Source organism: Diplotaxodon limnothrissa, linkage group LG7, assembly GCF_057381915.1.
Source record: "Diplotaxodon limnothrissa isolate DT_005_m linkage group LG7, D_limnothrissa_male_GT1.1, whole genome shotgun sequence".
NCBI classification, from domain to species: domain Eukaryota; kingdom Metazoa; phylum Chordata; class Actinopteri; order Cichliformes; family Cichlidae; genus Diplotaxodon; species Diplotaxodon limnothrissa.
Window position 1 is genome coordinate 19956925 of NC_140602.1, and position 15297 is coordinate 19972221.

Genomic DNA, 15297 nt, shown 5'->3' on the forward strand with positions numbered 1-15297 from the left:
ATAATAAAATTGTTGATATTGTCAATAATCGTTTTTTTTCTTGTTTTTGTAAGCACTGCAAAGACATTTCTAGACAGCCTCCTGCAGCCTCTTTCCGGGCCAATAGGTGGTGTGTGTGGACAGGTAACCGAGCAGAAGCGCTGATACCGTGGTCCAGATCAGACTACTGTGTGCTTCGTGGCTATCTGTCTGTGCCGATCTCTTCCTGCAGGGGTCGCTGCAGTCACCTGCATACGCCACTGTTTACGGAAGTCCAAGTGACGTGTCAGTGTCCAGCGAAGCATTGTGGGAAAGAAAGTGGAGCTGACACGGCCGCTGATGGCAGACTGCTCAATTTAGCAGATGTCTTCGACTAGTAAGCAGCCGTAAGAAGCAGAAATTTAGGGTAACGATGCGACTCCTTGAAGCTAATGTCAGCTGGCTGTGAGGAGGTCGGACTTATGCCGGTGTCATCGCTGCTCACCTGCGCACGGGCGCTCGAAGCACAGAAGTGGGATCCCGTATCAATGGACCGCAGCGTTTTTATTTCCTTTTCCGAGGGAGGCGAATAAAGTAGTGACGGATTATATCCCCCCACGGTGGATGGGTGGTGGGGGGGCGACCGCGCTCCCACATTCCTTTCAACGTTTAAAGTATTTCTGAGGTTTTCTATCGAAAGGCGCCGTCAAAGATGTCGACCAGCAGTCCCGAGGCGGTGAAGAAATTACTAGAGAACATGCAGACGGATCTGCGGTCTCTCTCCATGGAGTGCAAGAAGAAATTCCCCCCTGTCAAAGAGGTTAGCCTGCTAGTTAGCTTCACCGAGCCCCGATTTTTAGCAGTTTGCATCCGTTTGTGAAGCTCGTTTTATGTTTTTATTAGGTTTTACATTAAAAAAATGTATGCGCTCGTTCTGTCACAGCAACCGTGGGGCCTTTGAGTTGTTCCCATACTGTACTTCTCATAAGTTGTATCAGCTGCTGGGCCTCCCTACGCTTAATATGTTTGGTGTAATGCGTTTAAACAGAAGCAGATTCACAAAAACACCGAGCTAAACTTTTTTACGTAGCTACACTTTAAGTATCTTTGTTAGATGTAACTTATGTCAAAGGCGTAAACACTGAAGTTAAATTTTCAGTGGCTATAAAAAGGCAAGTAAAAGTGAGAAAACGTGTATTTTGGGGATGGGGTGAACTAACTATTCAAGTCAAGCAATGTAAATGTACTTTATTTTGTATTTTATTTGATGCTAGCATCTTTGGGCAAGAGTGGTTGGGCCACTGTCACCCACCTTGCATAGGGTTCACATCAAAGTTATTATAGTTAAGTAAAACTAAATGTGAGAAAACATTTTAGTTAGCTAAAATAAAAACTAGACCTTCTAGAACTAGAAGCGATTTGAATGGGAAAAACAAACTAAAATAAAATGTATAATAGATGAAATATACTTAGTTTTGTTATCTTTTAATTTGTTAAAATTTGCTATCACAAACTGCCTGATGAGGCTTTTATGATCATGTTTTTTGAGGCTTTTGATGTCTACAAGACTGAGTCAGCATTCAAAAGGTTCTGTTTATATTTTAATATCTCTACAGATTTTTTTTAAAAATCTACAACTAACACTGAAATTAATAAAAACTAAAGTGAAACCAGTCAACCTGCTATGGAAACTCACTGAAACTTAAAAAGGAAAACTAACAATATAATAAAAAGTAATCAGAAAATACAAAACTGTATTAACTCAGACTCAGAGTCCATGCAGGTGTCTGGCTGCAGAAATCAAAGATACATGGGAAACGCAGTCATTTTTAAAACCAGATGTGATATGAGCATGGATGCCACAGATATCATTTGACAGGGAGTGATTCTCATGATATAAGCGAACAGGCCCTTAAAACCTTTATTCCAATTTATCTTTATTTTTTAAAGTAAAAAGTCTTTGTTTTTAAGGGCTTTGGTGATACTCGGCCTCTGTTGACCTGTCCTGTCTGCAGTCTGACACTGAGAGTTGGTTTCAACAGGCTTGCTAGTTACTGACACAGCCAAGTGATTTCACACACACATTGTTGTTTGAATGACTTACTGTATTATTAAGGCCTTCACACTGGCTTTGTTGCGTGGCACTGTTTTGTTGGTGACATTTCTGATTACTCAATGACTGGAGCACAAACAATACAAGGCCGTGTACAAAAGAAGTACACTTGAACATTTCACTTAGAAATGTAAGCAGTAGTAGCATGATAAAATGTCAAGTTTAACTGTACAGCAGGCATATGCGGGGGCATAGACAACAATGTCGGCAACACTTGTAACTCATCAGTATTCATATTGGAACAACCGCTGGTAGTCGAGGCTGACGTCTTTATGTGAGGCTTTTGTGACCACAGCAGCACTCGTCAGCCAGCTCAGCAGAGCAATTCATATCACGCCATGGCAGCTTAGTTTGTTTCCCCTCAGGGTTCACCTTGGATAGAAGCAACATTCCCATGGAGAAAAAAAGGGGAAATAGCTCAGCAAGTGCTTCCATTTCCTTTGTGTTTTGCTCACTACAGATTTAGTCCATTGACTTCAGTGGTTGATGTTTCAAAATGAGTGGTATGGCCATCAAAAGACATGGCACGCGACTGATCTTACGTGTTGAACTGATTTCTGGCCCTTGCCTAAGGGGTCTTATGAAGTTGCTTCAAATATTGATTTATCATCAGTGAGGTTTTCCCATCCTTATCAGGCTTTTTTCCCCCAAGGGATCAGAGTATTGAAGAGATCCCTTTTGATGTTCCTCCCAACCTGAGTTACCGCCCGCTCTGATCAATGGTGTTGTGATTGAAACAACGTTTTCCAATCGAAACTGTCATGGTTAAATTTGCGGCGATGTTGTCATGCGAGAAACAATCAGGGTACTGTGGTTGCTCTTTGAATTGATTTGTGCAGCTTTTTCATCGTGCTAATGTGGCCATTTTTTTCCCTCATCCTTAGCGTCTACGTTTTAGAGAACTGTTCTAGGGACTTCTAAGGGACTTATGTCTGTAGTTTAATTGTAAAACTAAAATCTCAAATCCTTGCAGCTTTACTACTGAAGAACAAAATGTGCTTTTTCCCAGACTGTCTTCATTCCATTTCCTCTCCTGTTTCTCAGTCCATCTCCCACAGTGACACTACATGCAAGAGAACGAATCACATTGTTTGTTTGTTTTTCTTTTTTCTTCTCCCTCAATCACTCATAGCCTGTCTTACAAAAACAGCACATGTAATGTAATAGAATAGAATAGCCTTTTATTCTACAACCAAATTATTATATACATTTTCAATTAAATAATGAATGAAATGGAAATAAGTATTTGATCGCTTGAATTTTTGTGGTCACTTCCAAACAAATGAACAGTCTGTATTTTTTATGGTATATAATTTTAATGGAGAGAAACATTATATCAGCCAAAGATTCTGACAAAACTCATTGTATAAAAGTTACAAATTAATTTGCATGTCATTGGGTGGGAAACAAAATTGATCTGCTACAATTCAGAAAGAATCTGGCCTAAGCCTACCCCTAACCCATTGATTGATTCATTAGATTACAGATACTTCTGACCTCAACTCATTATGTGTCTAAAGCATACCTGTCCACAAAATCAGTTTCTTCCAATCCAACCTTTCCACCACCATGTGTGACACCAAACAGGTGCCAAAAAATGCTGCACACAGCCACCAGCAAGAAGCTTGGTGAGAAGGTGAAAACTGTCAATGTGGTTATTTGGAAATGACCATCAGTCACCCTCTGTCTGAGGCAAGAGCTTGCTGCATGGTACAGGACTTCACCAAACTAAAGGGCTAATGGTTTGGGCCATATATCAACAGCTTCCTTTCCCTTAACTAGAAAACTGAAGATGGGTCTTGGATGAGTCTTTCTGCATGACAGTTACCCGAAACATATTACCAAGGCAACAAAGAAGAAGCAAATTACCATACCATACCATACCACCTTTATTTATAAAGCACTTTAACATAAAACCAGAGTTCACAAAGTGCTGTACATGCTAATAGCATAAGTAAAGAAAATTAAAATGAGATAAGATAAAATAAATAACTAAAAAACTAAAATAAATTGAAACATGTTAAATTAAGGTCATGAAGTGACCATAGCAAGTCTCCAGACCTCATTCCTATGGAAAATCTGTGGAGTGAGCTGAAGCTTCAGTCGCCAAGTGACAGCCAAGAAACCTAAAGGATTTAGAGTTTCTGTAAAGAGGAGTGGGCTAAATTCCCTCCTGAGATGTTTCAAACCTGGTGACCAACTACAAGAAATGTCTTCCCACTGTGCTTGCCAATTAGAGTTTCTCCAAATACTAAGTCATGTTTTGTAGGTTTTTGGTTGATATTCTCTCTCTCTCTCTCTATTAAAATAAAATTACTATTAAAAATTAGAGAATGTTCATTATTTTGTAAGAGAGCAATCCTACAAGAGTGTCAACTAATTATTTCCAGCCAGCCTTGAAAATTTTCAAATGTATATCGTGATAGATATTTTTGGACATATCGCCCTGCTCTATATACTATACAGACTATACTCTCACTGTTACATTGAAAAAGGCCTTTCAGAAAGTTACTCAGTTTAGAGTCTCACAGTACAACATGTTTAAGGAAGTAAATCTGTGAGTTTCGCTAATGTTGTTTTTAGACGACACAAGCTGGTTTGTAGATCAGGGTCAGTTTGACTTCGGCCACTCCTCAAGTTTATTTATATAGCACAATTCAACAATAAGGTGATTCAAAGTGCTTTACAGAGACATTAAAAAACAAATGCATGATTTAAAATTGATTAAAAAAACAGTACATAAAATCAGAACGGTAGATAAGACCAGTAGTTAAAATGTAAGTTTTGAAATTTAAGCTTAAAAGTGTGGATTTGGTGTTTTACTCAAATGCAGCTGAGAACAGGTGAGTCTTCAACCTGGATTTAAATAAACTGAGTGTTTCAGCTGATCTGAGGCTTTCTGGGAGTTTGTTCCAGATATAAGGAGCATAAAAGCTGAATGCAGCTTCTCCGTTTCTGGTTCTGACTCTGGGAACTGATAAAAAACCGGATCCAGATGACCTGAGGGATCTGGAAGGTTCATACTGGGTCAGGAGGTCACTGATGTATTTTGGTCCTAAACCATTCAGAGCTTTATAGACCCTCATCAGAACTTTAAAGTCTATCCTCTGATGGACAGGCAGCCAGTGTAAAGACCTCAGAGCTGGACTGATGTGATCCACTTTTTTGGTCTTAGTGAGGACTCGAGCAGCAGAGATCTGAATGAGCTGTAGTTGTCTGACTTTTTAGGTAGACCTGTATAGATGCTGTTACAGTAGTCAAGCCTGCTAAAGATGAATGCATGGACTAGTTGTAAGAAGAGTAAGAAGTACTAAATGACTTTTTTAGTTTTTCTGTTTGTGTACTCCCAGTCAAGTCCTGAGATTTCAAACTTAGCATCTCATTCTTTATGTAATGTCCTCGAATCCCACATGTGGTCATGTTTACACAGTGTTTTGCACATGATACTGATAATGGTCAAATAATAAAATACTGGTGGTTGGTATCAGATTAGCAGATAAATGATGTCTATTCTGAAAAGCAGTAACCTTTTGACTTTTTCCTTGTGTTGAGCACATTCAGAATTTTGTTTAGTGATGGCCTAAATAATCTGCTTTGAAAGCTGTTAAAGTGAACACATACCAAGTGTCTTTGAAGGTGGATACAAACTCAAAGAATTAATTCTCAGCCAGGGATTCTCTGCAGCGTGCTGCTTAATGTGACTGATAATGTATCTGTTCAGTGATACCAGAATAGTTGACTTTATGACATAGATAAGAGGGCAAGGTTTTTAACTGATAAATTTTACTAGAGTAACACTGCAGTTACCTTTGAATAGACTTTCAGATACACCAATAAAAGAACTCATGTATTAACATAGACAGTTTCTGGTGTCTCTCTCTGTTGCAATGGCATCATCAGGCCAGTGGTATTATCCTCAACAGTGTGGAGGCTTTTTAATGCTGACAGTTTTCCAGAGACAAGTGGAGGGGATACTTTTTACGCTAGAAAGCTTAAACAGCACTTTCTATGAGGAAGCAGAGAGAAAGATCAGTTTGTCTGCTGGGGAGAAATGTTGCAACTTCCTGTCAACCACAGACTCTAACAATTAGTAGGCTAATGTGAAAATATTTTTATTGTGAAAAGTTTTAATGGTTTTGTGGAAACTCACTGGCATTTTTTTCATATGGGAGGGTTCAGTTGGAGGCAGAATAAAGGACACACAATCTGTTTCTAATTAGAGAACTTGCTTGTCTCTGTTCAACTGACACACAGATTGTCAGTTCATATATGCCTTTAGTTCTCCTTTCATTTTTATAGAGTAGTCACTGTGGTTATTAACAGATATGGCTACTTCGGCAAAGGCAGGCCTTTTAAAAAGTACAATCCACTCTCTCATCACAACGTCAAAAACTTTGACTTAACAAAGTGCGCACATATTTCCCACGACTTTGTCTGCATGCTGCAATATTTCTAGTGCTCTCTTTTGAGTTGAATAGATAGTTGTTGTTGCACAGGTTGCAAATACACTCACTGGCCACTTCATTTATTACATCTTGCTAGTAACAGGTTGGACCCACGTTTCCCCTCAGAACTGCTTTAATCTTCATGATGCAAATTCAACGAGGTGCTGGAAACATTCATCAGAGATTTTTTGGTCCATATTGACATGACAGCATCACACAGTTCCTGCAAATTGTTCAGCTGGATTTCCATTATACCAGTGTCCCGTTCCACCACATCTCAAAGGTGCCCTATTGGATTGAGATCTGGTGACTGGAGGTCATCTAGATGCGCTGAACTTGCTGTCAGGAAACCAGTTTGAGATAATTTGAGATTTGTGACATGGTGCGTTATCCTGTTGGAAGGAGTCATCAGAAAATGGTTCAACTGAGGCCATAAAGGGATGGAAACGTTCATGAATACTCAATAGGTTGCAGTGTATTAAACCTGGTGGAACCTGATGCGGTCTTCTGCTGCTGAAGCCCATCTGCTTTAAAGTTCAATGTGTTTGCATTTAGAGATGCTCTCCTGAAAAACACCTTGGTTGTAACAAGTGGTTATCTTCCAGTTAGCTCAAAGCAGTGTAGCCGTGCTCCTCTGACCTCTGACATCACTGAGGCGTTTTCACCCAAAGAACTGACGCTATTCTCTGTAAACTCTAGAGATGGTTGTGCAGAAAATGCCTGTAGATCGTCGTTTTTTTGCAAATCCTCAAACATGCCTGTCTCGCACCGACATCTATGTTCACAGTTACTTAAATCACATTTCTTTTCCATTCCGATACTCACTTTGAACTTCAGCAGGTCTTGATCATGTCTACATGCTTAAATGCATCATGTTGCAGCCATGTGATTGGTTGATTACGTATTTATGTTAACGAGCAGTTAAACAGTGTTTATTGTATAGTTATAAGGGGTTCACAGTTGTGAAGATGGGACAACACATCCTGGCCTGCAGTTAACAGCAAAGGCTCATGTTTGATATGCTGTATAATTGTGTCGTAACTAATTGTTGCAGTCTGAAACTCTTTCTGTCACAGCTTATGCAAAGCCAGAATTTGCTGTTCTGATGCTGGATTTTTCACTCGTCTGTGCTGATGGAAATATCAAAAGTAGCAACCGGAAGGTTGCAATTATTTCAGACTAAAAAAAGCTCTCTGCGCTCCCCTCATTTTCCTGCAAGCCGCTATGGTTCGGTTTCTGGAACAAAAGGAGAAGAGGGAGAGAAGCTTTTTTTTTTTTTTTTTTTTTTTTAAGAGATTAACTTTTAGGGAGCTGTATGGTAAAAGATTTTCTGAAAAAGCTTAGCCATTAAGCAGGGGTTGTTACCAGCCGTTTAGTAATTTATGAATTGCGATCCTCCAAAGTGGCTCGACTTTTGTGACATGTTGGTGTATTGTAATCATGTTGTTACAGTATTTATCCCGTCAGTGGTGCCTAATCCAAAGAGGTGTGCCTTTTTTAAAAATGTCTTTCTTTAGCCAAAATTATACCAGCCTTTTAAAAAGGCAGTGTGTGTACTTCTGTAGCCACAAAGGTTAAAGCATTATGTTGTTTTCGTGAGGAGAAATACAAGACAGATGGCAGTACTGGCCCTGCAGACGGCCTTTGAGAAGAACTGCTCATAATAAGTTTTAAACAGTTTTTTAAAACATGTCTAAACAGGTGTTTTTTGTATGTGGAACAACTGGGGCAAGAAGTGAAATTACAGTTAAAATTGAAACCATGTAGGAATGAGGAGTGGAGTATTGATGGGAAGCAAAGATGGGAAAGAAAACATCTTGAGAGGCTTGCCGTGGCATGCAGTTGTTGAAGAAAGATAAGAGCGGCCTCTCCGTCCCCACTTGCCATCCTCCTCCTTTTACCCTTCCCATTCTTGACAGTGCTCCTCACAGCTGTTCTGAACATCTCAAGCTTAGAGGAATACCTCACTGGGTGTTCCTCATAAGATGAAGATGTTTTTCTACAACTGGGCCTTCCTATTTTCCGCTACACCCACCATTACAAGTAGCCATGTCTACCACCAGCGGTGCATGTATGCTGCACTGTCAGCACCTTTCAATTTGATGTCACATCAAACAGTTACCTAAATGTCTGTCCTCTTTCCTCTCTAGGCTGCAGAGTCTGGTATAGTGAAGATTAAGACGATAGCAGCCAGGAACACAGACATATTAGCAGGTGAGTGATAATAGAAGTACTTAGTTGTTCTTCAATTGGCTATGTGTGCAGAGCTAGTGCTTTAAACTGCAACAAGCTTATATTCAAATGTTCAGGGAGATGGCAGTATTCATGATTTTCTGTTCACACAACTGCATCCTGCATACAAGTGACAGACTGAAATAGTCACTGGGCTTTCATGTATTTTCCTTTCATAATGCATGCATTCAGCCAAAGGCAAGTCATGTACAAACGGCCTTTGACTCCACCCCAAAAAAACCAAACAAAAAAAGTCATTGTGTTTATTAAGTTATATGATAAATGAGTCTTTTATTTCCCTCCTCTCTGAGCTTTGTTTGCAGTCTTTTTCTGGCTCTTTCTAGCTTGTTGCTCTGAATTATTGAAGTATTTTCAAACGGGGCTGGTCTCTCAGCACTCGTATGGAAAATTGGTTCTAGCGCCGTCTCTGTAAACAAGTCTAGCTTTTTGGTAGCATTTGCAGAGTTGACACATAGTTGACATTTCCTGAGTTCCACTGATGACTGTCCACAACCTGCTGCCCCTCTGTAGCAGCTCACTGTTCACTGTTTCAACTTTAAGTCTACTTGACGCATCAACTTTATGGTGATTAACTGGGAAACCTGTTGTGCAGGTGTAAATAACTGGTGAACCTAAATTCAGTTTACTGGAAAAGGAAATAATGCACTTTTCACTTTTAAGTGCTGTTTAAAATGAGATGATAAAAACCTCAGTGCAAAATGGGTACCTTTTTTTTATTATTATAATTGTTGAGCTAGAATAGTGTTGCATGATTCACACTTGAGAATAATTGTTATTGTAAGTTGATACCTCCATGTATTCTTTTCATTTACTCTCCAAAGTTTTCGTTCTGCAGTACCAGACTTCATGAAATCAGAAGCAAAACAAAAGCAAACACATGTATTTTTTTTTTTTTACTTTAAGGCATTTTATTAGAAGTAAATTGCATGATGACATCTTTAAAAAAAGATTATTTGTGTCCTTTATTTGTGTCCCTTTTTCCTGCAGCCCTAAAGGAGAACAGCTCAGAGGTTGTGCAGCCTTTCCTGATGGGCTGTGGCACCAAAGAGCCAAAGATCACACAGCTGTGTTTGGCTGCCATCCAGAGACTCATGTCCCATGAGGTCGTATCTGAGGTGAGGGCTATAAGCTAGCCTTTTATTTGAAAATAGGATATTTATATTTTCATATGTATGATCTGCAGATGTGTACACAAGAAGGGAATCTAGTGTGTAGAAGGCCAAATAAAACCACAGTGTGGTAACAAGCAGTGCCGAATTGAGGACAGTTTGATTGATACATGTTAATTTACACACATCACAATAAATGCAATAATAATCATCAGGCTGTTAGACTAATGCACTCATTGGTGAGTTGCTTTTGGCAGGTGCACTCAGTAAGAGGCCTTTGCTGATCCGCTGTGTGACATTGAGCTTCACAAATACAGTGTGATTGTTATTTCAAAGAGTGGCGAGTCGGTGCGTGCGTCCTTGTTGGAAGGTTGTTCCCAAGCGAAGAAAACTCTTTTATAGAGAACACAGCCATGAAAAACACATTTTTCGAGTTTGTGATCGAACGACTCATTAAAAACAACGGAAAGTAGATGTGCTGTTTTGCTTTTTTAGCATTATTTGAATCTTTCGGGTTGTGGCCTTCTGTTGTTTTTTGTTTGATTACCTGGAAGTAAATAAAGACTGTTTTAAACCTCAATGTTTCATGCTCACCTTCAGTGTGTAAGTATGGACAAATTAAGGCTTGATCGATATCCAATTGGGTCAATACTGCAAGCACTGCAACACATCAATACCCAATCAAGCAGTGTAAATTTAATTTGACCTCGTTCCTGGCGCAAAGGCGCAGACCACCTTTACCACTTCCACTGCTCATTTTCGTGAAACCCGTTGACCTAGAAAATCTATTACTTGAACAGTTTAACATCATCTTTATGCGCAGTGGCAGTTAAACAACTCAGAAAAACGGAGTGGAATAAGGTACCGATCTCAGGAAAGGGGAGGCTACAATAACTTCCAAATTGAAATCGTCGTTTAATGGTAGCCTGTGAAATGGGTGTAGGGGTTTTCGACCTTTTAAACAACGCAGCTTTTGGCAGACCTGAGATGTGAGCGGTTTCCAAGATGTTACCCCAGAGGTGTTAGCACACTGCAAAGCAGGCTTTCTTCATTTTAATCATCATTTGTTGGATTACACTAAAATAGATTTCAGAGCTCTCTTTTTTTTTTCCTTTGGTGGGAGAAAAGATGCGCTCGGCATTCCCTGAGAAAATTCTTTGTCAGAACTGGTCACGCTGGGTTACTTAGCGCTAATTCTTATCAACTATTTTTGTCACACAGATCTCGCTCTCACGCTCTGTCTCTCTCTTTCCACGCAGTAGTTTACCTCAAACACTGAAATGTTCTGAATCCCAGGACATCCAAGAAGAAACTTAACTAAATTTAAACCCTTGTTGCTGACCAGAGGAAAAATGGCTGTTTCTTAAAGCTGTATCCTTGAAAATAGCTGTGAATTTTAACTGTGAATTAAAAGGAATAATACATTTTTAATCATTCAGATTCATTGTTATTTCCCCCACTCACCAGTAGTAGATGGGTAGTAATGTTAGTTAAACAGACTGAGAGTTTAAGCGTTTAGTATTTTATTTTACAAATACAAAAAAGTTTGCACACAAAAACAGCACAGCGTGGGGAGCGGGTTGATGCAGGTCAATCCAGTAAAACAGAAAGCAGCTTCTAACCTGTGCTGTTTCGTTTCATAAAAAGAAAGAAAAAGAAATCCTAAACTTCTTGAACCTCCATGGCCAAAACAACAAAACGATGCAGGAGTAGCTCCCCTAAAACGGTGGTCTCTAACAAAAGCAGCCAGGAGCAGAGGACAGGTGAACCACACCAAGTAGGCGGGACATAGGAGAAAGACAGGATGGTGAAGAAGTACAGGCCTCTCCAAACCAACTGAGATTTAGTTCCCATCTATCTCCCCAAGCATGTCTTGTCTATTCACGGAGATCTCAGCAATAAATTCACATCATTTCATTCTTGAATCCACCTGGACATTTGTGCCAAATTTGCAGAAGTTCCTTAAGGCATTGCTGAGATATTGCATTGAGGAGAGTAGACGACTAAAGCAGTGCCTTCAGGCAGGGCTGTGGCAGAGCATAAGACGCGTTCATATTTGAAAATTGAGTTTGTTTGTTATCTTGTGAATTGAGCCAGTTACACATAAAAGCAGCTGTTAGGGGGATGCATGTAGATTTATTTTGGATAGCTTGACCCTGAGAAAGGACGTGCGGTGTCACTTACTATCAGCAGAAACTGACAGTGAGATCTGGTGTAACCCCAAGCAGGCACAACCATCTGCTCCCACAAGAGTGTGTTTTTGTGCATGTCTATTATTTATGGCTGTTACCTTGGGCAAGCCAAAGGCCTGATATCAGCTAGGAACTCTGATAATGCCTCCTAAATTCAGAGTGTGGCTATGTACTTTAGTTGTGTGTGTGTGTGTTTGTGAAACAGGCAGCAGCAGGGAACATCATCAACATGTTGTGGCAGCTGATGGAAAATGGTTTGGAAGAGCTGAAACTTTTACAGACAGTCCTCGTCCTGTTGACCACCAACACAGTTGTACATGATGAAGTGCTATCCAAGGTAAAAGCATAGACACACACACTGTTTGCATGTATTATATGGATGAACAGTATAGTAGCAGTAGTTTGTTTTTTCCCCTGTGCCCAGGCTATTGTGCTGTGTTTTCGTCTGCACTTCACCAAGGACAACATCACCAACAACACAGCAGCTGCCACCGTTAGACAAGTTGTCACCGTGGTGTTTGAGAGGATGGTGGCTGAGGACGAGCGCTTTAAAGGTTAGAGTTCATTGGTTCTGAAAGTAGGAAGATGATACAGTAAAATTCTGAGATGCTTAATATTACAGATGGTGTGAAAAACTGAAAAGTACATCTTTACACCTTAAGCTATTTAAATAGAACATAGATAAAAATGCTTTTTAATTGCAAGCTAATTTACTGTGTAATGTATTTTGTATTTAACCTCAAGGCATTGTGGAGCAGCCCCCTCCTGTCCAGGGAAACACCAACCGCCGGTCTGTTAGCACTTTGAGACCCAGTGCAAAGGATGCATACATGCTGTTTCAGGTATGTCCACCAGGGGGCGGTAGCCTTCTATAAGCCGTCCTGCCCTCTTGTCAGAGTTGGTTAGATGCTGATTTTGAGATCTTTCTTATAATCTCAAATTGAGGTCCAGTAAAACTAATTCAGAAATATTTCTTTTCATCTCTGAAATGAAGTAATTTTTTTAAAGAGGGATTCGGTTGTCTTGAAGTCTTTCACCCACATTACACTTTCATGTGATGATGATTGTTCTTCACGCAGAGCTCGGTCAAAGCCCTGTTTCAGCCACTGTGATGTGGGTAGGACAACACTGCATTGTTTTGAAGGCTGTTGTTCACCTTCCTGCAGGACTTGTGCCAGCTGGTGAATGCTGACGCCCCCTACTGGCTGGTGGGGATGACAGAGATGACACGGACGTTTGGCCTTGAGCTGCTGGAGTCTGTTCTTAATGATTTCCCCGGTGTATTCCTGCAGGTAAAGAGAGAAAAAAGAGCGAGTTTGTGAACATCTAGACCAGGGGTGGGCAATCTCAGTCCACGAGGGCTGGTGTCCCTGCAGGTTTTAGATGTGTCCTCAAACCAACACAGCTGATTTAAATGGCTAAATTAGCTCCTCAACATGTCCTGAAGCTCTCCAGAGGCCTGGTAACGAACTAATCATGTGCTTCAGGTGTGTTGACCGAAGGTGAGATCTAAAACCTGCAGGGACACCGCCCCTCGTGGACTGAGATTGCCCACCCCTGATCTAGACCAAAAACAAGGTGTCAGACCAGAAGTGGCAAAAAAGAGAAAAGTCTGCTCATTGTTAGGTTCCAACTTTTTTTATTTTAAAAGGTTTAGATCCATCTGATCCATCTTGTCCTTTCAATAAAATTCTTAATGAAACATTCTACAATAAAATAAATTAATTCACAGGATGTTTTGGTCTCCCTTTGTTTCCTACCCAGCATCAGGAGTTCAGTTTCCTGCTAAAAGAAAGAGTTTGTCCCCTCGTCATCAAGCTCTTCTCCCCTAACATCAAGTTCCGGCAGGGCAGCAGCAGCGCTGCTTCACCAGCTCCTGTGGAGAAACCTTACTTCCCCATCTGCATGAGGTTGCTGCGTGTGGTCTCCGTCCTCATCAAGCACTTCTACAGCTTACTGGTAAGTAACTGATCCGTTGCGATGGTTGGGTGGTCAAAACAGTTGTCTGATGGTTGTTTTTTTATGTCTATGGGATTTTCTTAAGCACAGAGCTGATGCACTTAATTGATCCAGTCAGATTAGCATTGGCTTACCCAAGCAGTAGTTTTGTCTTAGTTCTCCTCCAAGCACTTTAATGAGCTTAACTACAATCGAGTAACTCAGCATTCCAGCTGTTTTTATTTAGTGGCATTTATTCAATTTTTGAGATGGAATTTTTTTTTCTTCTTTTTGCTCAAATTGATCAAAAAGCCGTTCCACTTCCACAAAGCCAGAAGGTATTCAGAGATTTTGCATCACTTTCAGTCTGATATGTGTGTGCTTGGCTTGCAGGTGACTGAGTGTGAGATCTTCTTGTCTCTGTTGGTGAAATTTCTGGATGGGGAGAAGCCTCAGTGGCTCAGAGCAGTGGCTGTGGAATCAGTCCACAGACTGTGTGTGCAGCCTCATTTGTTACGGTAAGCAGCTTTAAAAAAACAACACAGATTTTTAGTTACAGGGTCTGGAAACTTACTTTTTTTTTTCCTACTTTAGTTTAAAAAAATATAGCTGATTCTGCACAATTACATTCATTAAACCCTTTTGTGACTAAGGTTGTTTAACTGTTTCTCAGAGTGCAGTTTGGCCTAATGAAACTTGGCAAAGTCTGAAGTGTCCTTTTTTTTTTCTTTCTAATACAACCCCACACTGCTGTGATCTCACTCTGCTCTTTTCTGTTTCAGTTCGTTCTGCCAGTCTTATGACATGAAGCAGCACTCCACTAAAGTGTTCAGAGACATTGTCAATGCCCTGGGATCCTTCATCCAGTCCCTCTTCATCGTTCCCAATGCGGGAAACGTGGCTGCTGTCGGCGCGCCAGCTGGTAAGTTGACTGAGTTGTCCTTATTTAGAATTTCTATTGATGTCAAGGAGATGTGTTCAAATGGGCCTGAAATTCAGATTTACTGCACTTATACCCCCTTACCTCATTCCTCTCCGGCTTTTGTTGTAGGTGGGTCGGGTTCAGGTGCTCAAGGCACAGCACAAGGCGGTCCAGGCACAGGAGGGGTCAGCGGCACCCTGACTACCCAGGCTGCATTTGAATACCGTGGTACCTGGATCCCCCTTATGACTGTTAGTGTCCAGGGAAGCGCCAAGGCCACCTAGTAAGAATTTCTTTTGTACATACTGAATAATCTCCCCTTATTTATTGTGTGTTTATAAGGATGTAATTCCAGTCACAGATGCAG

General features: G+C 40.5%; 1 protein-coding gene across 1 annotated transcript in view; it reads left to right on the forward strand.

Moving 5' to 3' along the window:
* Positions 1 to 286: 286 nt before the first annotated feature.
* mon2 (MON2 homolog, regulator of endosome-to-Golgi trafficking) overlaps positions 287 to 15297 on the forward strand; it is a 33156-nt gene continuing 18145 nt past the window's right edge. Inside the window, exons 1-11 of the mRNA XM_085359412.1 lie at positions 287 to 778; positions 8667 to 8730; positions 9757 to 9884; positions 12276 to 12407; positions 12495 to 12624; positions 12815 to 12912; positions 13237 to 13362; positions 13835 to 14029; positions 14402 to 14526; positions 14791 to 14930; positions 15060 to 15213. Of these exons, the coding sequence (XP_085215538.1) occupies positions 671 to 778; positions 8667 to 8730; positions 9757 to 9884; positions 12276 to 12407; positions 12495 to 12624; positions 12815 to 12912; positions 13237 to 13362; positions 13835 to 14029; positions 14402 to 14526; positions 14791 to 14930; positions 15060 to 15213 (1400 nt within the window). The 5' untranslated portion in view covers positions 287 to 670. The remainder of the gene's footprint in view (positions 779 to 8666; positions 8731 to 9756; positions 9885 to 12275; positions 12408 to 12494; positions 12625 to 12814; positions 12913 to 13236; positions 13363 to 13834; positions 14030 to 14401; positions 14527 to 14790; positions 14931 to 15059; positions 15214 to 15297) is intronic.